This window comes from Neovison vison, chromosome 7 (assembly GCF_020171115.1).
Source record: "Neovison vison isolate M4711 chromosome 7, ASM_NN_V1, whole genome shotgun sequence".
Taxonomy (NCBI): Eukaryota; Metazoa; Chordata; class Mammalia; order Carnivora; family Mustelidae; genus Neogale; species Neogale vison.
This window is the reverse complement of record NC_058097.1, coordinates 203,017,019-203,039,761: the sequence shown is the minus strand read 5'-3', so window position 1 is coordinate 203,039,761 and position 22,743 is coordinate 203,017,019. Positions and strand designations below refer to the sequence as shown.

Here is a 22,743-nt window from a genome sequence, read left to right as displayed (position 1 = left end):
GGACCCTGAGCGCGAGCCTCTGCAGTGGCACCAGCACCAGACTGGGATGCCCCCCGCCCGCCTCCCCGAGACCCACGCCAAGGGCTGCCTGTGCCCCTTGCCACCACCCCGCAAGGCCCCCAGGGCCTGCCTCTCAGGAGCCTGATCCCTGCTGCTCGGCCAGAGGAGCCCGCAACCGAGCCTGGCTCTCCCTGGGCCCACGGGTGCTGAGAACAGACATGCCTGCTCAGGACCGACGGGCCTGCCGCCCCCACCAGCGACGCGGCACGGCCATCCCAGAACACAGGCCCTGACTCAGCTTTGCCCCCGGCCTGGCCCTTCGGGCTGCAGGCGGGCGCCCGGGCAGGCGGCTCACAGTGCCAGCGGCCTGTGAGAGCCGAGGCCGAGAACAGCCAGGCCGGCCGGCGGAGCCAAGGCCGGGCTCCAGCTCCCCCTCGGCACGGCTCTGCGCTCTCTGACCACACACCGAGCCCCTCCTCCACCCACACAAGGGCCCGTGCGCCCCAGGAAAGAGACCAACTCACCCTCCAGAACCTGCTTTGCCACCCACACTTGACCCTCTGATCAAAACCAGGAACTAGTCCAAGAGGACCATGGTCACGGCGCACTTCCTCGAAGCCCAGAGCTGAGCAAGACCAGCTACGCAGCCCCCGAGGCAACAGCAGCCCTCCCGCCGCTGGGCCATGAACTCAGGTTCTCAAAACGCTCAGACACCCGCGCTGTGGGTACCCCGTGAACACCAGCGTGTGGGGAAAGAGATACAGACCTCCACCCAGTCAGCACACACGGTCTTGTGGGTCGTCCTGAAAAACACCCAATGTTTCCAGCTTCTGGGTTTCAAACCCTGTCCACAAGGACCCCCTGAGGCTGCTGCAGCAAGCCCACGTGCACCATTCTCCCACAGCCAGGTCCCTGAAGACAGCAGCTGGGCCGCACATGCCCGTGGACTTTGTCACATACCTCCTGCCCCTGGCACCACCCAGCACAGCAGCCAAATGGCCCAGAGAAGATCCCACCCCAGTACGGACAAGCGCTGCTGCATCTCTCCGAGAATCGGAGATGAACTATGACCAACAGGGCAGAAGCGTTTCGACACCACTTCAAAAAAATCTGCATTTTCATTCAGATTGTCACTTCCCTTTACTTGGGAAAGGCCGCTCAGAAGTGTCCTGACCTCTGTGGACACGGAGCGCGGGGCCCACTCTCCCTTCTGACCCGACTGCAGTGCAGGCTCAGCCTCTGGCTCTGAAACACACGCAGGTACCGCCATCCTGACCCGAAAGGGATCCGGTTTGGAGAAATGAGGCTGGGAGCCGCCTGGGGACAGGCCCGTTTATTCGCGGCAGGGCAACAAAGACAAAGGGCGGAGATGAAGGAAAGCGCGACACGCAGGAGCCTGGTCCTCCGTCCTCGTCGATCAAAACTGCTCGGACAGCAGCGCGCACAGCCTCCGCGAGACGGCCTCCTTGCTCGTGCGCAGCGTGAGCCGGTACATCTGCAACGGGACCCGCAGGTCAGCGGCTGCTCGCAGGCTCCTGCGCCCGCAGCTCAGCGCCCCCGCGGGCAGCCAGCGCTTCGCGGGGACGTGGCAAACACACTCTCACACAGCCAAGACACGGGCAGTCTGACAGCAACCAACCGCAGCCTGCGTGCGGAGACGCCGGGAGCCCCGGGGTCCGCACCCCCAGCCCAATCGCTTCCCAAGTGAAGGGAAGATGGACGGCCGCACCACGGCTCCGCTCCACACGGCCCCAGGCAGCTCCGTGGGGCTCGGTCAGCTAACGGGGCACACGAAGGGCCACCGGGGTGAGGGCTGGAGCGCGGGGTCATGGCAGTGGTCTGCAGGAGGTTCCGGGTGGAGGGAGAGTGGACCCCAGGGAACTTTCTGGAGTGACGGAAATGTTCTCTGTACCAGCAGGACAGCAGGGGGCTACCCAGGGGGACACATCGATCAGAAGTCGTCAGAGGACTGCGCTCGGGCCCCACAGCACAGCACAACCAGAACACAGCTCGGCCGCGCACAGCCATTTGCTCAACAAGTCGGACCTGAGCTTGCAGGTTCGGCTCCAAACGCAGTAAGCATCCGATCTGGGTGGTTCTGGTGTGTATGATGCCGGCCCCCACGAAATTCGCAGGATTAGGATCAACGTCTTCAAGGAGCGCAGAACCAAACCCGATGATCTGTGCCACAGAGAGACAGGTGCGTAGGGCGGCGCGACCGCGGCCACAGAGGGACAGCAACACAGCCGGCCGCCCTCCGGAGCCCGGCGGGCGTCCCGGCCCCAGGAATACCCATCAACAGGCCCTACCTTGGCTTTGGTGATTTCTGTGTCCATCGGATGCTTTGCTTTGAAAATGTTCTGCACTTCCTGTTGGGGACTGTGAGGTAAAATCAAGGGTCACCACGCCAAGCTGGTCAGCTCGGGAGGACCGGGCCTGCCCCTCCCTGGTGCCCCCTCACTCACCTGCTCAGCTGCTTCCAGCGCTGGAAGAAATCCTGAGAAGCCATTTCTGTGGGCTGGAAAAATTTGTTGAGTGTGATAGGCAGCTTAACAGACACATTCTGAAAGGTTCCCCCATACCTACGAGCAACACAGAGACACAGTGAGCAGAGCACGTGAGCAACCGGAAATTCTGAACCTCAGCTACACACCCGAACTAGTTTGCCAATCCACGGGCACAGGGACACCCGCTGCTGTGGGAGACGGCAGGTGGGGAACGGAGTGTTCTGGAAGGGTGGCACGAAGCCACAGAGAGGCCCAGTCCATCTCCGGGTGCGGCGTCGCTGACGGACGAGCACCGCCGAACCGAGCACCGCCCCCGCCTGTGTGTGCGGCCAGGGGTGCGCCTCCGACCGGCACCGCTGGGCCCGTCAGACCGGGTCAGGGATGGCCCCACCTGGGCCTTCTACATCTCACTTTTCCCCACAGCCCATTTTCTACAACTCCAAGTTGGTTTAGATTGTATGGGATTTTTCTTTTGTCCATGAAAGGAGACGAAGCAAAGGATTTGCCTACAGAATAAAACAGAAATTTCCCTAAATTCTATAAAGTACGCAATCTTCAATTCTGTTTTTAATGTTTGAAAATGCACTCTTCCAAAACGTCAACCTTACACACGCCCATAGGACTCGGCTGTTCACACACACTCTCTCCTACTCACTGAAAAGGACAGCCCGGAACCAAGGAGCGACGGAAAACATATTCTAAAAAAATAATAAAATGCAGGGCACCTGCTTGGCTCAGTGGGTTACATGTCTGACTCTTGATGTCGCTCAGGTCGTGATCTCATGATCATGGTCCCGGGATGGAGCCCCTGTGCGGGTCTGCACTCAGTGGGGTCTGCTGAGAGTCTCTCTCTCTGCTCCTCCCCTGCTCTCCTTCACTCTCTAAAGTAAGTTAAGTCTTAAAAAAGATAACAACCAAACGGCACAGAGGGGACACCAGGCAACAATGCACCCCCCAGATGGAGGGCCTGGGGTGCCATCCCCACAAGAGACCCACAGAGCAGTGGCCACGCAGGGGCACACAGGACCCAGCTGGTCCCAGCCCCACAGTGCAGCAGCCCCCACTCCATTCCTGTCGCTCAGCTGGAGAGCACGGGACCTGAGCAACACAGCACTGGCTCGCAGTGGCCTCCCGGGACCCTGCACATACCGCCTTGCCCTCATCTCCCAGACACTGCGCACCTACCTAACACTGTTAACGAGCACGGTGGGGGCCGCGACTCACTTAGGTCACCCCCTCAGCCCTCACAACAGCCTCCAAAGGAAGGACGTAGTCAGGACTCAGTGAGGACAGAGGACCCCCAGGGACATGGCCGTGTGCAGGCACGACCCCAGAGCCCCAAGCTCCAGAGCAGAGCAGGCTGGCCACCCGGCCCACAGCCCCATGAGCTGCTCACCTGAACTGAATGTTGAGGACCGGGGCCTCCGTGAAGTCAGACACACACTCTATGTTCACGACCTGCTGCACCTGTGCGCCGCCGTCCACGGTCGGGTCCACGGGCTTGGTCTGCAAGCTCAGATGTGTATGTGTCAAGGAGGCCGTGTCAACACCGGGGAACTGTGCCCAAGCTGAGTGAGCCCCAGAACGTTCTAGAACAGGGTCTGTAAGAGAGCTCATGCTCCTGATCTTGGAGGAAACCTGTGTTACAGCTGATTCTACGTACACGTTATTTCTAATGATCGATGAGAAACACTTGCTTTAACAATCCGTGTTCAACCGTCACCTTACAACAAAAGTGGGCCTGGCCTGCGGCAAGCAGGTTGCTGCTTCGCACACCTCCTTCAGGAGAGGCACCGCCCTTGTCAGGCGCGCGGGGGGCGCTCCCAAGCCTCACTTGGTTTGCTCAGCCGGTCCCTGGGACAAAGAGATCTGGAGAGCAGAGCCGGCTTCGGCTGGCATGTTCCAACTACGTTCCTGGCACTTACTGGGGACAAGGCTCCAGTGTGGGCACAGCACGAGCCAAGCCGGAGACGAGCGCCCGGCCCGAGGGCACGGCCCGAGCGCGCGTGTTCTCAGTAGCTGCTCGCTCAGGGGGACGCCCAGGGGAGACCAGAGCTCAGAGGGGCTTGAACATCCCATGACAAGAGGACAGAACAAGGAAAAACAAGTGACTCCAAGGAACCTGAGGGCTGGGCGCTGGAGGCCTGCGTGCCGGTCCCCACAAACTCCTCCGACCCCCCCCCACCCCCCACCCCCCACGAGGAGCTCCCTCTGGAGGCGAGGCAGCGGCTCAAGGCCACCATGGCAGCTGGGGCATCCAGCTCTTCTGATACAAACAAACACACAAAGTCCCCGGGGGCGCCCGGGTGACTCAGTCACAACCCCAGGGGGACGGAGCCCCGCATCGGACTCTGCTCCGCGGGAAGCCTGCTTCTCCCTCGCCCACTCCCGCTGCTTCCATTCGCTCTCTCGCTGTCTCTCTCTCTGTGTCAGATACATTTTAAAAAAACAGATTCCCCAAAACCCTCCTCTAAGCCCCAGGTGCCTGTCTGCTGGGGGCACAGAAGACACGAGACCAAGGATATTCGGCTGAAGGTCGTCCGAACAGATCAGCGTTGGAGTGAAACTTAAGAACTGCGTGGAGGTCTTATTTCCGTAAAATATAAACATGCGACCTAGAAGAGAAAACACAGTGTGTCTCATACACACCCTGCACGGTAACCGCGAAAACCCAAGAGGCCCCGCACTGTTCGGGCGGAGCTCCAGGGGAGGGCGGGACGGGGACTCAGGGCGCGGGCCGACATGGGGTCACAGCGCCCCCTGCTGGGGGGCTCCAGCTGTCCATCCAAGGCGCGGCCGTTCTGCCTGAGACGGGGGACGTGGGACCCGGGCCCTGGCGGCCACCCCCCAGGAGGCCTGGCCAGACCGGCCTCCTCCACAGCGTTGCCCCGGCCAGCACCACAGCGGCTCAGGAGCTGGACGCTGGAGGAAAGGACACCCTGATGTCATCACGAAATCATTATCTTTCTGAACATTTTTATTCCCTCTGCTCGGACCGGAAAGTGCATTTCAGACCTTTCATGAGGACGATGGCAGCACAGCCCGCCCATCCCGGAACGCAGGCGGCAGCCCCGGCCCTGAGGGGGGCACGTCAGTACAGAGTCCCTGGCTTCTGCTGACCCTCCAAGAGTCCCTAATGCATCCCTGGAGGACAGATGCGCTATTTCTCTCCTCTGTCCCCACGCACACTTGTTCCTACACAGAAAACACAGCCCTCAAACGGCTCAGAGGTGGCACCCAAGAGGGAGACAGGCTGTGGTCTGTCCACCGGTGCCCCCAGCAGCACCCCAACAGTGCGTTCTGGGGAGAGCCTCAAAAGCATTTTCTAAAAGTCATGCTAATACACACATAAAATGTATCATCTTCAGCATCTCTAGGCTCACAGCCCAGGGCACTAAGCACATTTGTACTGTAGTGTAGCCGTCCTTACCAAGGTTCTCCAGAACTTTCCATCTACCTAAATGGAGACTCTGTCCCCATGAGACCCCGACCTCCGTATTTTCCCAGCCCTGGTGCCCACTGTCCACTCTCTGTCCCCCCGAGACACTGAGCCCATCCCTCCCCCAGGACCAGTGCCCACCATCCGCTCTCTCCCCCTGAGTTTCTGACCCCCATCCCTCCCCGGCGCCCACCGTCCACTCTCTGTCCCTGTGAATCCGGAGACTCCAGGGACCCCATCTGGGTGGGATCCTGCAGTCTTTGTCCCTCTGCGTCTGGCCTATTTCACTCCGCATCACGTCCCCCAGGTCCATCCAGCTGTGGCAGGTGTCAGCGTGTCCCTCCGTGGGACCGAGGGACAGTATGGTGTGTGGATGGACCACGTGTACCCGCGCGTCCGTCGACGGGTGCGGGGCTTGCTCCCGTGGGTCAGCAGCTGTGAACGCGGGCGTGCAAGCGTCCACACGCGTCCCTGCTTTCGGTTCTCTGGGCGCACAACTAGAAGAGGAACTGCCCGAGCGCACGGTCATTCCATTCTCAATTTCCGGAGGAGCCGCCACGACGTCTTCCACAGCAGCTGCCCGGCTTCCATGCCCGCCGACCGTGCGGGGTGCGGGGTCCAGCCTGCACGCCCTCCCGCCCGCGGGGCTCCCGCTCCCTGCGGACGGCAGCTGTCCTGACGGCGGGAACCGGGTCATCGCCGAGCTCTGATGTGCGCATCCCCGCTTGTGGGCAGGCTCTTCTCGGAGGGGGTCGGCTCTAGTCCTCTGCTCATCTTTGAGTCGGGTTGTTTTTCTGTTGCTGAGTTTAGGGCTTCTTTGTATATTCTGGAAACTAAGCCCTTATCGGATGCGTGACTTGTGAGTATTTTCTGCCCATAGCTCCTGAGTGAAGGTTTTCGTTGAGTAATTAAAGCACATACCCAAATTCTGCCGGAACTCAGACTTCAGTCCAATCTGAAGCAGCTGGTTTTCAAACAGCACACCATTATTTTTACAGACAAACCTAGGGGAAGGGACAGAGTGTGAGTCCCTCAGAGCCACCCAATGGAAATCTAAAGATCTGCTTTGAAAAAGAGTCTAACAAAAAGGCCAGAAAAACCTCTATGGGACTCAGAGTAAAGTTAAGGTAGGAAAGTATTCCAGAAACACCAGTAAAAGGGTGCCCGCTGGAGACCTGGATGTGACCACACAGGACAGGACAGGGTGGGGCTCTGTCCCCCACAAACACGCCGACCCACGTTCCAACGCGCACACGGTGCAGCCTGCACGCGCTCTCGGGCCAGAGCTGGTGCAGGGCGCTGGCCGCGGCTCTAGGGCTGACCACCGGCGTGGCCACAAGGCCCCAGTGGCCAGGATCCCGCACTTCAGATGCCGCGAGGCAGCACCACGCATCCCACACCCCGACCCCTGTGAGGAGGCCTGCGGCCCAGGCACCATGTGCACCTGCACACGCAAGGGCCAAGAATGTCGGGGGACGCCCCTACACCAGACCACTGCCCAGAACAGACGTCCAGTGTCGAGCCTGGCTCTGTCCCCAGGCCTCGCAGCCTGCGCTAGGCGGTGCTTTTCAATCCCCAACTCCACGCTTCCAGGAGCCACAGACTAGAATTCACACCCGTCCAAACCCACGTCTCCTTACCACCTCCAACAAGCAGCAAGAAGCAAGAATTCACACGCAGCACAAACAGCGAGAGACCGGAAAACCACAAAACCATACAAATCCTGCTGCTGTCATCGGGACACCCAAGGACAGGGGCCGCTCTGTGAAGACACTCCATCTGGCCGGCCCACCCCATCCCCGGGCCAGGCCCTCCCACACCTCCTGGCCAACTGAAGACAGGCAGACACACAAGGGACAGAGAGCAGACAGAACGAAGGTTCGGAACCACACAGCAAAGAAAGCAAGAAAGAAAACACGCTGGGAAGGGCACTGTGATGTCCATGTCCTGGAGATGGGGACAAAGCACCACGCGGAGGGCTCACAGCAAGCAGGGCTCCATGCACAGTGGGGGCGGGATGTCCTGATGAGGTGACACGGGGAGCAGGGAAGATGGGGCTGGCGGGGGAGGGTGGCAGCACCACGGACAGACAGGGAGAAAGCAGGAGGGCGTGCTAAGGAGTGTGCGTTAACACAAAGGGCAGGCTGGGCACCCGCCAGGCACGCACACAGATAGGCGGACGTCAGGCTAGGTAGGAGAGGCACGGCCGGCGACAGGGTGCGGCTCTACCTGCTCTTCTTCTGGAGAAACTTCACCACCTTTCTCTATTGAGAACCCGCGCTCCATGAGCATGGGGCCAGTTCCAGAGCAAACCCGCCAGCACGCTCTGGGCAGTGAGGACCGAGGCCCGCTGCCAGCAGCTGGTACAGACTGTGGGCCCCGGGCAGAGGCCAGAGGCCGAGAGAGTCCCAGTCTCGAGGACACAAGAGACCAACTACCTGGCGAAGTTGTCTTCGGAGCCGGGAGCCAGGGGCGCGACTGCGGAGGGTGAGTCTGAGAACACGTCCACGAGCAGCCCGCCGGAGGAGGGTGGGGGGCCTGCGGGGGCAGGGGGTGCGGCCCCCAGACCCAAGAGGTCTGCCGATGGAGAAGGCGTGGACTGGAAAACAGGGAAGGAGAGGGTCAGCGGGAAACCTGCAGGCACGCCGGAGCCAAGCAGGCACAAGCACCTGCGCCCCCCGCCCACGGCTCCCGCCAGGCTGCGCAGGGCCAGCACACAGCAGGGGCGTGGGGACTGCACCCCAGGGTCAAGCCCGCAGCCCCCGCCTGGAGGGTCAGTCATAATCTCACACAACCAGAAAAGGAGTAACCTTTTATCATGAAGAATACCTGAACGGGAAAAAAACTTCTGAAAACACTTTTGCCACAAAGGAGGCCAGAAAGAACTGCGGCCTCACAGGCCAGAGTCCCCCTTCCAAAGGGGGAGTGAGCGGAGAGCCGGGTCCATGAGCGGCCAGCACAAGCTCTGTCTACCCGTGTGTAAGTCCTACTGAGTCACAGAGGAAAAAGCAGATTAAAAAACCTACAGGACACACTTTTTTTTAACGGCTGCTTTTTGATCCTAAGCAGAAGACAAAGAGCCAACCCACGGGGGACCACTGCCGCACAAAGCACTCACCCAGCTGATGCGAACATCTGGCCCCGCACCCCAGGCGGCGAGCAGGCTCTCGTCAGCCCCGGGGCGGGCCACTCGGCCTTGAGAACACGTCTGGAAGGACTTTTAAGCGCCCACGTCCGTGGAGGCACAAGTCGGTCTGGGGTGTCCGGACTAGGCCCTGACGCCTCCATACACCGCCGCACTCACATTTGCTGGGCCTTAGCACGCACCCACCCCCCAGGAACACGACTACCCCGTGATCCGAGGGAGGCCGAGCGCCTGCCCCCGCACGTGAGCGCCCACCCGGACACTGGCGGGTCGCACCGCAGCCAAGGCCTCTGACCGCCACCTGCTTCCGGCACGGCCACCCGGGCCCCGGGACGTGAAAGTCCGTTTCCGTTTCTGCAGATAACCGCCCCTGCCCTTCCACGCTAAGTGACAACGTCACACTGAACTTCTAAAGGATCTCGTGTCACTAGGTGGTATCACGTAGCGATCCCATTCCAAGCTAAAGGAGGCATCCCAAAACGTGTGTTCTGCGCACAGGGTGTGCTCTGACAGGGCCGAGAAGCCTGCTCCGGGGACGCCCCTCCTTCCTTGAGGCTGCGGCTGTTCCTGGCGCACCAGACGGGCAGGGCTCCTCAGGAAGGGTAGGCCCAGGAGAGGAGCGGCATCAGTCACATGGGCCCACAGAGAAGGGATGGGGACCACAGAGGAGCTGTCGCGAGAAGGAATGCCAGAAACTTCTGCACCATCAGAAAGGGTGTGGATGTGACCTCTCCGGGTGGCTCCTGGCCCGCCCTGCACCTGTGTCAGTGCTCCTGGGAGCACAGCTCCTCCCGGCACTGCTCTACTGACACCGTCGTCGTGGGAGTCTGACCATCCGAGGAGCGCCGAAGGGGACTACCGCAGCCGACAGACCTACAGCCTAAATGGGGATTATTTCCCCCCGCCACCGACTGCAAGATCTTTACCACTGGTTCCTGATTAATGGTTTCAATGTTCGTTTTAAGATTTCTTGATTTAGGGGCGCCTGGGTGGCTCAGTGGGTTGAGCCTCTGCCTTCGGCTCAGGTCATGATCTCGGGGTCCTGGGATCGAGCCCCACGTCGGGCTCTCTGCTCAGCGGGGAGCCTGCTTCCTCCTCTCTCTCTCTGCCTGCCTCTCTGCCTACTTGTGATCTCTGTCAAATAAATAAATAAAATCTTTAAAAAAAAAAAAAAGATTCCTTGATTTATTTGAAAGAGAGAAGAATGGGGGAGAGTCCCAGGACGACCCCACGCCAAGGACGGCGCCCGACGTGGAGCGCAATCCCAGGACCTTGAGATCGTCACCCAAGCCAAAACCTAGAGTCAGACGCTTAACCCACTGAACAACCCAGATGCCCTGATTCAAATGTTTCTGTCTGATTTTTAAGATTTTTAAGATCTTATTTATTTATGTGCGCAAGGTGGGTGGGACCACAGGGTGGGTGGGAGAGGGAGACGCAGACCCCCTGCTGAGCAGAGAGCCCGACACGGGGCCGGATCCGAGGACCCCGATATCATGACCTGAGCCCAAGTCAGACACGTAACCGACTGAGCCACCCGGGAGCTCCAAATGTTTCTTAAAGAAAATCTTTTGTCCGGGGCGCCTGGGTGGCTCAGTCGGTTACGTGTCTGACTCTTCGTCTTGGCTCAGGGCCGTGAGACCAAGCCCCACGTCGGGCTCCGGGCTGCACAAGAAGCCTGACTGAGACTCTCTCTCTCTCCCTCTGCCCCTCCCCAACCCCCACCGAGCATGCGAAGGTACAGTGTCTCTCAAAAATATTTTTGAACATTTTTAAAGGAAAAAGAAAATATTTTGTCCAATTAAGTCAAATATGCCCCCCCAAAATTACAACAGACTAAAGCAAGGCTGTTCTGTTGGGAGGACCTCCCTGGACGACCACTCCTGCCCCAGATCCCCGGGGCAGGTCTGCTCAAAGGCCGGCGTGCTGAGACCCACTGCCTCTCCGCGGCCACCTCCTCCTTCCAGGACTCAGGGAGACGGTCCCCGGGGAGCCTGCCCAGCGCCCATCGGCACAAGCCGCCTCTCCTCACCTTGACGGCAGCAAGAGCAAGAATCAGAAGAGCAGCAAGAGCCCCGCACGCCTACAGACTGCATGTCGGCTCCAAGCTCCGCTGAGCCAGAAAGCCCCAGAGGCACCAGGCAGTCTCCAAACATCCACCAGCGATGGCCCTGGTGCCACCAAGAGACACTCGCCACGTGTGCTCACCATGCACAGCCGAGTACCTGGGAGACCCCGGGGCCGAGGTCCCAGGCCCGCAGGAGGTGGACGCACGGAGAGCTGCCTGTGGCAAACACAACATGCTTCCGGCCTTGTCTGTGGCCCCGAGTTAGTCAGTGTGACCAGGAGCACGCCACAGCAACACGCCGTTCTCCATGTAAAATCCAGAGACCTCAAGGCCATTCTGAGGCAGGGCCTCCCCTCCGAGGTGGGAGGAGACTAGCGGAGACTTTCAGCCCAGAGGGACCTTTCCCCCTTTTTTGTCCTGCTTCTCCTGTCCCCTTCGGAGGGGTCTCTAACCAGATCCCCAGCCACCTGAGCACTGAGAACAGATCACCGCTCCGGTCACCGTGACGCTGTCCACAACACTGCCAGTTCTCAGCTCACAACCACGAACATCTACTCACCAAGCACTAGCTGGGCACCGCTCGCAGGCAAGCAGAAAGCTCCCAGCCGGAACGTCCAACACTTGCCAAGGGAACCTGGAAGAGAGGCTACCGCTCCCCATCCCGGACAACGTACCGTAACAACAACCTGTTAAATCTTGTCCCCCCGCCTGCTCGAAGTGGGACTCACCGCTCACATCCAGAGTCAGAAAGGGAGCCAACAGATTCCCACGTGCCACAGCCTGGGCACAGCGGGGCAAACCAGGTGTGGCCCACAAGCTGGTACACACACGCCCCTCCAGAAAAGCCAAGAACCAAGTAAGGAGACCCCACTAACAACGGTGAGAACAGACATGAAAGCCCACCTCCGGCGCTCACGTCCGCGCGACGGGCTGGCGCTGGGGCCGCTGGAGAGGAGGGTGCGGGCTGCCCCCCGAGGCACAGAGAGGCCAGCCCTGCTGCTCCTGGGAGACGGCCCCATGCTGCATCATGTGTGTCCGGCTCTAGATGCCACCGCTGGCAGGGGAGCCCCCACCCAGCACCGTGGGAAGACTCCACCTGGTGGGGCATGAACATAGTCCACGCACGAGCCGCAGGGCCACGGCCTCCAGAGTCAGGCCACTCCCCAACGCCAGCCACCGCCAGCACCCTGGCATACGGTGACCATCGGGACCTCCTCACAAACAAGCGTCTGCGTACTTGGGTGGGGGAAGCCAGTCAAGGCCTTCAAGACTCAGGTCCACTCTGTGCCCAGGGAACAGGCGCAGAGGCAAAGAGCTTGGAAAAGCCACCCTGTTAACTGCCTCAGGGACAAAGCGATGACGACCACCTGGAGAAAAAGCGTGGATCTAACGTTCGCTGAGAAACCAGCGGGCGACATCCGGCTGCCGGAAACCACAGGCGTCACAAGCCAACACGCCAGCAAGCTCAGACTCCCGAGAGAGAGCGTCAGGGCTCAGGGGACCCCTGCTGCAGCAGGGACCTCAAGTCAGGGGAGAAGAAGCACTGAATACAGAGCTCATGGCAGGCTGGGCAGTCTCGGCTCGAGGCCGGACACACGGTCGATGGGGCCACGCAAGCAGACCGAGCAGAACCAGGGCTCAGACATCAGCACGCTCCAGACGAGCAAAGGCCCTGGTCTGTCTACACGGGGCACACATTCTCTCTGACACTCCTCTTCACAGAAGCCACCTGATACCGCCAGTAGCATCACTCACGTCACGGGATCAAGACCCCAGACGGGAAACAAAGCTCTCCAAGATCCCCTCCGTGATGGCCGAGCAGAGAGCCCCCAGTCCTGGGGAGCCAGTCCCAGCGCCCAGGTGGCAGCTACGTGGCAGGGCTGGTGTGCACGCTCTCACGAAAACTCCTACTCCGGTCAGGAAAAGACAAGACGCGGATACAACTCTTGGACCTACGTCTCCCACCTGACAAACACCAAGAGAGGAGTTTTCATTCACACGTGAATATTCTCACCATGTCACACAGAAAAAAGAAATTGATACCGACCCAAGCCACTGCTGAAAACCTCTAAGAACAGCATGAGTTGGGTTCGGTCTGCTCTAAACCAACAAGAAAAAGCTGGACAGGCCTCCTACATAGGGCAGTCCCGCAAAAGTAAGTGACCGCGTCATCTGAGCCAAAGACAAGACAGAGAGGAACTGGGAGTGGACCCTGGACCGAAGAGAGCAACCTGAAAGATGTTCTGGAAGACGGGCCACAGTGTCTGAGTGAAAAGAGCTTTTGGAGGTCACGAGCGAAAGAGAGGTGAAGACCTAAGCTTGGACGCACTGCCTCATTCTGGGCACACGTTCTAACACTGAACACGGAATTCTCAAACTGGCCAGTGCTCTGCTGGCCCTGACTCTCAGGGACCAGGCCACCCAGCAGGAGGGCACCCACCACGGCGCTGGCTGGGGCAGGCTCGGGGCCCCCGTTGACGTCCGCGCTCCTCTCCCGCTTGGCCTCCTCCAGGTCCGTCACTGTGTTCGGGCCCTTCTTCTTCTTGAGCTTGGCCAGGATGGAAGACTCACGCTCCGGAAACGGCGGCATCTCCTCCAGCACGGTGGCCTGGAGAAAGAAGCCCCGGTCGCCACGGCTCCGAGCCCCGTGGCTTCCAAGCCCGAGACCCGGGACAGCGCAGCAGGGGCACAGGGCAGCCAGGGCCTACCAGGATGTCGGTGCTGGCGACCGTGCTGAGCCTCAGGTACTCCACCGCCCGCTGCTGCAGCTCCACGTCCGCGTTCCTCAGCTGGCTATCGCTGCGCAGCACGTCCTGAATGGTGGCCTTCACCTCCGGGAAGAGGTTCACAAACTTGATGTAGGTGGACAAGAGCAGCGCCCTGGTGGGGACGCTGCACAGGTGGAACTTGGAGTGAAGCAGGTTGAACTGGATCAAGGGGCTGTGGGGGCACACGGGGCACTGGGTCAGGGGCTGCAGGAGGCAGACAGGGCACTGGGCCAGGGGGCAGATGGGGGGCACACAGGGCACTGGGTCAGGAGCAGACGGGAGACACACAGGGCACTGAGTCAAGGGGCTGCAGGGGACACACAGGGCACTGGGTCAGGGGCAGACGGGGGACACACAGGGCACTGGGACAGGGGGCAGACAGGGCACTGGGTCAGGGGCAGACAGGGGGCACACAGAGCACTGGGTCAGGGGCTGCGGGGACACACAGGGCACTGAGTCAAGGGGCTGCGGAGGACACACAGGGCACTGGGTCAGGGGCAGACGAGGGACACACAGGGCACTGGGTCAGGGGGCACACAGGTAGCACACAGGGCACTGGGTTAGGGGGCACACAGGGGGCACACAGGGCACTGGGTCAGGGGCTGCGGGGGCAGACGGGGCACAGGCAGAGTGGGGGCACGTCGCCCCTCGTCTCCTACACTTCGTACGCACCCCAGCACCCATGCCTCTCACCGTCCCAGTGGGCATGGAGCAGCACTGCGAAAAGGACCCACACCGTGCCAGAACCACCCCGGTAACGTGGAAGAGTGCGCGGCGGGGCCGGCACCTCCAGCTCCAAACTAAGCGCAAACCTCCCCTCCGGTCAACTAGAAACGCCGTTGGTAGAGCCCGAGAGGCGACGGACAGTGCCCGCAGCGGAAGTGCTCTGGCTCTGGCTGTGCCAACAAGCAGCTGAGGACCCTCACCAGCCTTCACCCGGCGGAGGCCCAGGGCCAGCGCCACAACACAGACCCGCCCGACCCCCAGGGGGTCTCTCACCTGGATCTTGGGTCGCCGGCTATCAAGTTTCCGAACTCCCCCAGGATGTAGCCCCCGACTTTGACCAGGTTCTCATGGCACGCCGGGGCCTGAAGAGCCTGTAAGACAGGGAGCCCAATGAGCCTGACGCACAGGCGGCCCCCGCCCGCCCAGGTCAACAAGTGGGGACGCATCTGCCAGCAGGGCAGCGGTAGTGACGGGGACACACTGAAACAAGACGCAAGTCACTTTCCCTACGTAGGTGCAAGCTCCCGGCAGAGCTTCCAGGAGAGCTTCCCGGCTTTCGGATCCACGCTTCCTTCCCTTCCCGTTTCTGCAGCTATGTCCTCAGCAAGGGAGTCCCCGAGGCAGAGACGTGGCCCGTCCAGCCCTGGAACGGGGCCTGTGCTCCACTTGGGCCCCGGCCGGGGGCAGGGGGAGCAGGTGCGCACCCCCATCCTCCTGGGGGCCCATGCCCCTCGTCAACGGAGCCTGAGAACCACACCACGGAGGCTTGTGCACACCAGAGACGAGCTCCAGCAAAGGAGGCGTCCACAGCACGAGCTGGAACCTCCCAGAACAGCCGGCAGGAGACACATGGTGCCCTACGACACCCCCCGGAACCCCACGCTTTACCCAGAGAAAGGCACGCGGGCCACACCTCGAACACCGTCTTGGCGGCGTAGCCCTGCACATCGTCCCGGTTGATGACGATCTGGATGACGCGGTACCACACCTCCTCGCTCACGTAGTCACCGGCAATCCGGATCAGGTTCAGGATGGTGTCCACGTACCACGTGTAGTCCACGGCATACTTCTCCGCCAGGATGGCCACCTTCAGCACCTGCAGGGGGCAGCTGCTCAGGGCAGGTGCTCTGGGCCCCACGGCGTGCTGCCCCACGTCGACTCCAGGGCTTCGGAAGGACCTACGCACGTGCCAAAGCTTGGGTGTGCAAGAAGCCTCCGCCACGTTCTCAGGGTAGCCCAGAAGGTTAAGACTGTGGCTTAACTGGGGAAAGCCAGACCACCCTCCAGGACTAGACTCAGAAGGTCTAGGAGGCTCATGCCTCGTCTCCTAGTCTGGAAGGATCTAGGAAAGCACAACAGGGTCGGGTTACGGCTGCAGGAGGGCCCAGCAAGCCGTGCCCTGCACTGCCATCGGCTGCAGTCCAGGCAACCCTGGCGCGGGGCCTCCTCCCAGCAGCCCCAGCCTCGGAGCACCAGGGCCCGCTGGGTCTCCTCCTGTTCTGGCCAGCCCTTCCCAACACTGTCCCTCTATTCTTCGTAGGAGGCCACACCCACGCGTTCACCCCCATGCATTCCAGAGGGCTCTATGGACCCCACGCACTGCCCCAGGGCAACAGCACTGAGCTGCCCAAAAGCAGACCTCGCCCCCTCCCCCAGTCACCTTCTTGGGGCGCCGAGCTCCCCTGAGCAGCACCAGCTGCTCTTCAAGCAGCTGCCTGTCGTCAGAGCCCCCCCCCCACTCCGTCAGCCTCCTGGCTGCGTTCCAGAGACCCTGCCAGAGCCCGGACCACCAGCCATGCGCTCTGCCCACCCTCCGGCACCCCCATCGGCTCTCCACAGTGATCCCAGCACCTCGCTCCAAAACTCCCTGTGTCACTGCCTTGGCTTCAAACCCTTCGAACCCAGAGCTCACCCCTGAGGCTGAGCACTCAGGGCCTCCCCCGCCGTCTTGACACAGGCCGGCATCTTCGCTGCCACTGCCACCCATGCTGCGCACCCCGTGACAGCTCCTCCCCAGCCGCCCCCCCCATGCTGCACACTCCGTGACAGCTCCTCCCCAGCCGCCCCCCACCCCCCACCCCCACCCCCCCGCCTAGGTCCAAGCCCTGCCTCCACCAGCCCGCAGCCACACCACAAGCAGGCCCACTGTCCTGCCTATAGGATCCCTATGCACACAAAGGCCCCCTGTGAGCATGGCAGCCGGCACACCCAGGTGTGGAAGCCCAGCAGCCAGCGCGACCCCAGGGCACATCCTCAGACACGCCAAGCTGCACAGGCGCACGGACAGAGCACTGACCTGCAAACTGAGAAGGTCGGTTTTACTCCTCATTCGACTAAAGCGGATTGAGGAACGTCACTTGTCATTTGAAAGGGAGTAAGAGCCAACACGGCACTGGCTAACATTCAAGACCTTAACTGGAAGAACACGCCCCTTCTGTCTCTGCTCAGAACACACCCGGCAGCGAAGAGAGCCGCATCCCCTTGACTACGGTCCCCAGAGCCAGCGAGCGCCACCTGCACAGGCGTCCAGCCTCAGCCCTGCTGCCTGACCGCCCTCCAGACCTGACCCCACCCACCCCACGCTCCCCTGCATGTCTGTTCTTGGATCTTCCTCCCCGTCCCTCCTGGCTCCCCTGCCGTGCCCAAGCCCTCCTTCCTGGGTGGGCATCCGTTCAGCGCCAGGAGCCTTCCTTGACCTTCCTCTCCAGGGCAGCCCTGCTCCTCACCAAAGCATACCACTCGGCACTGAAGAGCCAGCACCTGCCCCAGCCTGGCCACGGGGGCCACAGCCGTTCCCTAAGTGACGGGCTGGAAGCCTGAGTGTCCGACCGCACGCAGGGACACTCGTACCCAGAAGCGTGGCCACGGATCTCTCCACACATACTCCGCTGAGCCCTCTGAATCACAACACACACTCGGGCCCCCCGTATGCTGGCCACGGGCTACCTGGAACCCGGCGCACCCCAATTCTGCATCACCGTCAGCCTCTCCCCAGGCCGGCATGTGCAGGACCCTGACAAGGTGTTCGGCACGTGCGGCCACTTCGCCAACGACCGCTGCCGGCAGCGCAGGCCACCTGGTGGGAACCGGCGGCTGTGCTCAACGGAGCAGGGAGCAGGTGCCCCACGCGTAAGCAGGAGCTCCATGGCTCAGACCTGCAGACCTTGGCCCACAGGAATCTGAACTCGTGGTCACCTGAGTTGCACAAGTGTCTCACTGTGAGGGTCCCTGTCCGCACAGGTTGTTTAAAGTCCCTCCTGAAACACTGAAAGGCTCCGCTGAGGACGCAGACGGGAAGCTACGGTGAAGGCATCTCTCCCCAGAACCAAGGAAATTTCAGGACAGCGTCGAACAGAGCCACGCACGCTAGGGAGAGGCAGACCGGGCTGGAGGCCCAGCGGCCGTCGGACTCACAATCTCTTCTCGGATGGAGTAGTCGGCAGTCTCCAGGTAGCTCAGCATCTCGGCCACGATCTGCTGGGCGTTGCTGCGGTCGCACATGGCGTAGAGGAGGTCCACGGCCCGCTGCCGCACACTCACGTCCCGCTCCGTCTGGGGGAGTGAGGCACAGCGTGAAACACCACTCAAGCAGACCGTGGGTGGGGTGGCCAGGCCCCCGCGGCTCAGGCCCCTACTCCGTCCCAGCGCTCGCTGCCGGCTCTCCCTGCAGCGCATCCAGACCCAGGGATCCCCGACACACTGTGCTCACGCTGAGCCCCTCACTCGTCCACGTGGGCCCAGCAGCCCTGGACGGGCCGGAATCAAGCGCATCCCTGGGGTGGGTGAGAGGTCCCCGCACTGCACGGCCGCCCACTGGCACCACCTGGGAGCTTAGCACCGTGCCGCTCGCGGGCCCCTCCCGAGACCAGCTCCGCCAGCCCCCCAGTGGAGGGAGACCCCAGCTGCTCCCAGCACAGGACAGGCTGGGAAACACGGCTGAACCACCAAGCAACAGGCAAGGGCGAGGGAAGGTCTCTCGGACTCCTGGCAGTGAAGCCAGGGCCAGGAGCCCCCAGAACCAAAGAGCTGCCAGCACTTGTGTGGATCTCTTGCTCAAAACACAACCCGAACATGCGAAACCACAAAGGGACAGAGTCAGACAACTCTTAACCGTGAGTCTGGGCAGAACCAGGGGCTCGGCAGCAGCCCCCCCGCCTTCCACTCTCTGGCGCACCTCAGCTAGCACCAGTAACGCTGGGGGCGCCGTGCTGTCCCCGCCCCGGGCAGCCGGCCCGCAGAGGCACGGCAGGGAACGGGAGCGGGCAGCCTCAACTTGGCTCTTCCAACTCTGGAACTTAAATTCCTTAAGAAAGGTGAATTTTCTTTTGCAAAGGGTGAGTCTTCTCAGAGACAAGGACAAAATATTTTCTCTTTCTACCAAAAAGAACAATCTGCATCGACTCAAACATCTCCCGTGACTCGGCTCTGTGCGGAACAGGATGCTCCGGGCCGCGTGCTCCGAGCTGACCCCACCGGCAAGGAGAGAACAAGGCCCGGGATGCCGGCCCCGGGGCACAGGGCACTTGCCTTCAGAGCGTTGATGACTGTCTCGATGTGCGTCTTGACCGCCTCGTGGGAGAACTCGGAGCTGGCCAGCGTGCACATGCTCTCCAGCGCCAGGTAGCGCAGGTTGGTCTCCCGGTGCTGCAGGAACTGGCCCAGCTGGTTACAGGCGCGGACGAGCAGGTTCGGCTCACTGCACGGACAGCAGAAGCGGGCGGGTAGGGGCTCCTCAGCGCGTGCCCCACAGCCAGGGCCGCCCACGGTCAGCACACTGCTGAAGGGAAACCTCAGGGCCCCCCACAACGGAAGCTTTGAACCTCAACGCTGAGGCCAGTTTTGCATCTGCTCTGTTCGCCGCCACCTCGTCCGCAGATCCACCACCCCTAAGAGCTGCTGACAGAAGTGGCACAATCCCGAGCTGAGCGTCCCCAAGCCTCTGTGCCGAGCTCGCAGAGGGGATGCTCAGGCTCTCGCCAAGGGGCCAGAGAGCTCATCTCAGCCGGAGGCAGCAAGCCCTGGCCAATGGCTGAACAGAGGCCTTGCGACAAGCAGACTCCTGAGGGCCGCGCACGCACACGGACACAGGCGTGCAGTCGATAAGGCCCCAGTGCCGCTTCCCCAGGAGTCCAGCTGCGCGGCTACTTAACCTCGACTTCGCCCTCACGGTACTGTTGCTCGCTAAGTATCTTCAATAACGGACCAAAGGGCTTCCTCTAAAATCAAAGCCTCCGTTTTCAACAGTTCCCAACTCTGCTGATGTAGGGTTCTCAGTAGGACTTTCTGTCCCTAGAAACACATCTGGCCAGAAATGCTGAGGCGGAAGATGGCTGGGAGAGGGTCCGCCACGCCGCCTGAGCCCCCACCTGGGGTGGGGTGCAGCCCTCTGTAGTTGGGGGGACCCAGGTGGCATCTCGCACAGCCCCCGCCCAGCAGCCACCCCATCATGCTAACGCAAACTCTAAAACAAGACCCCATTCGCAAGGCAGTCGGACCACGGGACTCCGGGAGCTGAGGAGACAAGGCAAGGAAGCAAACCGCTGTGCGGCCACCATCTCCCTGTGCCGCACTGGCGCACACGGCTGTCCCACCACCCCCCAGAAAGGCCTCAGACCAACACTGAGTGTGGCTTTGTGTCACAGGAAAGCTACCAGCCACCCACCCTCGCCTTTCCTGTGAGGGCATGGGAGAAGCCGGGCAGGACCAGAGCACCAGGAGGAACAGGAGAGGCCCGCAGGGACAGGCAGGGCCACGGCGAACAGGGCGCAAGCTCGGAGGCCAGAGAGAGCACGAGGTGCTGGAGGGCAGCAGAGAAAGGGCAACACAGGGAGCCCACACCCGTCTGCGGAGGGCAGAGGCGACGTGTCCACATCGGGAAAGAGGTGAGCCCTCAGTGACACCCCGCGGGCCTGGCATCAACGAGAAGAGAACACCTCCACGTGCTCAAGAGGGGCGCGTCCTCCCACGGGGCACGGCCAGCCGAAGGAGAGCACAGTGACCCTGACGCACCTGTCGTGGTGAATGATCAGGCTGATCGCCTCGAAGAGCACGGCGTTCTTGGCATTGGAATGCTGCACTTTTTTTGACTTTGGTGGTTCCTGAGCTTTGTTCAGAACCGTCTCTAGGCACTCGGTCAGGCGACCTCGCACTGCCGGGTCTTCTGGGCGAGACAGAGCACCGTCAGGCCGGGCCCCCACCCACCTTCCCTCCCAGCCATGGTGCCTCACAACAAGGGGGAGACGGCCGGGAGGAGCTCCTGGTCCAACCGTGGAGCTACTTAAAATGAGAGGGTTTAGAAGCTAGGGCAACTCCCCATGTGTTTTTGTGGGGTTTTTTAAATACTTTATTTATTTATTTGACAGAGAGAGAGAGATCACAAGGAGGCAGAGAGGCAGGCAGAGAGAGAGGGAAGCAGGCTCCCCGCCGAGCAGGGAGCAAGACGCGGGGCTCAATCCCAGGACCCTGAGATCATGACCCGAGCTGAAGGTAGAGGCCCAACCCACTGAACTGCCCAGGCGCCCCTCCCCATGTGTTTTAAAGCAAATAAGGTGTCCGACACTTTCGCGGCATTACGGAGCACACAAATGGAGAGAAAATAAAATCTCAGACCCAGACAAAACACATAATATCAAAGTTTGAAAGACGGGGCAAAAGATCTTTTTCTCCACCTTCATTCCCAAAAGATACAGGGAGTTCTGTACCAGCTGCTCTGGGAAGGCCAAGACATGTAGCAGCATCACGAAGGGGCCACAGAAGAAGGGCCAGCGCCAGGACAGGACTCACAAAGGCGGCAGACAGAAGCCACGGAGCCCAGCCACGGAGCCCAGCCCCGAAGCAGCTCGCAGCGGCCGCGGCCGCGCCGGTTACCTGGGGGCGGGTAGCACTGCAGCAGCCGCAGGAGCTTCACAGACAGCCAGGGGGCCGGGACAAAGTAGTAGGTGTAATCCTGCAGGTCTGTGGACGCAGACGTCACGATCTGTAAGACACGCCAGGGGCGGGCAGGTGTCACCAAGAGAGGCCCTCCGTGGGGTCCTCGGATCACACGCTGCCTGACACATGGCTCTGCTCGACAAGTGGAGGGTATTTAACACACTGCTCTGTCCCCGAGGTCGGGGCGCGGCGACACTGCACTCAAAGGGCAAGCAGCCGGCCACCATCGTCATCGGGGGCGGCCCCACACACTCCTGTTCTGCGATGGCCACCCCACCCCGCACGCACAAACCGGCCTGCGCCACTGACCCGGAACTGCTCCAGAACCCAACCGCACCTGCACTGGGAACCCAAAGTCTCCTTCGTGGACCAGGAGGCAGATTAGACACAGGAGGGAGGACTCTGGTCCTCCCAGGACGCAGCTGGTGTTCTGAACCCAGCCCATCCCCACCACCCCCCGCGCAGCCCTCCAGCGCCAGCCCTGCCGAGAGCTCACCGAGGCCCGAGAGCAAGCTTCCCTCGCCCCTGGTTCCATCTCCCTGGCCACTCCCGCCCTCCTCCTCCTGCATACCCGACTGCCCCGAGGACAGATCGCTTCCATGGACACACCTTCCTCACTCCCCGAGTCAGGGAAGTCAGAGGAGCACCACCTGGCCAAGCTCCCAGCTGTGACACTTGAGGTCATATGTAATAAGCATGTTCAGGAAGGTCTCACCATGACCCCTGCCCTCAGCTGCAAGGCTGCAGCCCAGACCCAGGACGTGGCCTGGGAAGGAAGGTGAGCTCCGCGCTGGGGAAGGCACGGACAGGGTTAGGGTTAGGGTTAGGGTTTTAGAGCCTACTGGCACATAGAGCAGGAAGCCAGGGGACACGCAGCTCCACAGGACAGAAGGAGCCGGAGCAGGCCGCCGCTGAAGCCACGCTCAGAAGCGTCCGACTTAGAAACACACACATGTGAGCCAAATACAAAAATAAAAGCAATGAAGAATTCACCCCAAAAATGGACAAAGAAACTAGCAAATCACCCTAAGAAAGTAAAGGAAGTACAACAAGGATAGGAACAGAAAGCTGCCAGGGAGAAAAAACAGCAGAGAGAGCCACCAAGTCAGAAGGCGTCACGCCTGGACAGGCTCATCAGGGAAGTGAAAAAGCAAAAGCCC

At 61.2% G+C, this 22,743-nt stretch overlaps 1 protein-coding gene across 6 annotated transcripts in view; it reads right to left on the bottom strand.

Moving 5' to 3' along the window:
• Nucleotides 1-1,318: 1,318 nt before the first annotated feature.
• AP2A2 (adaptor related protein complex 2 subunit alpha 2) overlaps nt 1,319-22,743 on the bottom strand; it is a 76,707-nt gene continuing 55,282 nt past the window's right edge. For 5 of the 6 annotated variants that reach the window (XM_044259938.1, XM_044259943.1, XM_044259942.1 and 2 more), the window contains exons 7-22: nt 21,521-21,629; nt 20,663-20,813; nt 19,181-19,349; nt 18,068-18,205; nt 15,567-15,749; nt 14,927-15,024; nt 13,868-14,099; nt 13,600-13,767; nt 8,385-8,545; nt 6,868-6,950; nt 5,033-5,122; nt 3,904-4,027; nt 2,466-2,582; nt 2,310-2,379; nt 2,047-2,181; nt 1,319-1,495 (exon numbers count right to left, since the gene is read on the bottom strand). In XM_044259938.1, the coding sequence (XP_044115873.1) occupies nt 1,418-1,495; nt 2,047-2,181; nt 2,310-2,379; nt 2,466-2,582; nt 3,904-4,027; nt 5,033-5,122; nt 6,868-6,950; nt 8,385-8,545; nt 13,600-13,767; nt 13,868-14,099; nt 14,927-15,024; nt 15,567-15,749; nt 18,068-18,205; nt 19,181-19,349; nt 20,663-20,813; nt 21,521-21,629 (2,106 nt within the window). In that variant the 3' untranslated portion in view covers nt 1,319-1,417. The remainder of the gene's footprint in view (nt 1,496-2,046; nt 2,182-2,309; nt 2,380-2,465; nt 2,583-3,903; nt 4,028-5,032; nt 5,123-6,867; nt 6,951-8,384; nt 8,546-13,599; nt 13,768-13,867; nt 14,100-14,926; nt 15,025-15,566; nt 15,750-18,067; nt 18,206-19,180; nt 19,350-20,662; nt 20,814-21,520; nt 21,630-22,743) is intronic. The other variant, XM_044259939.1, reaches the window with a different exon arrangement.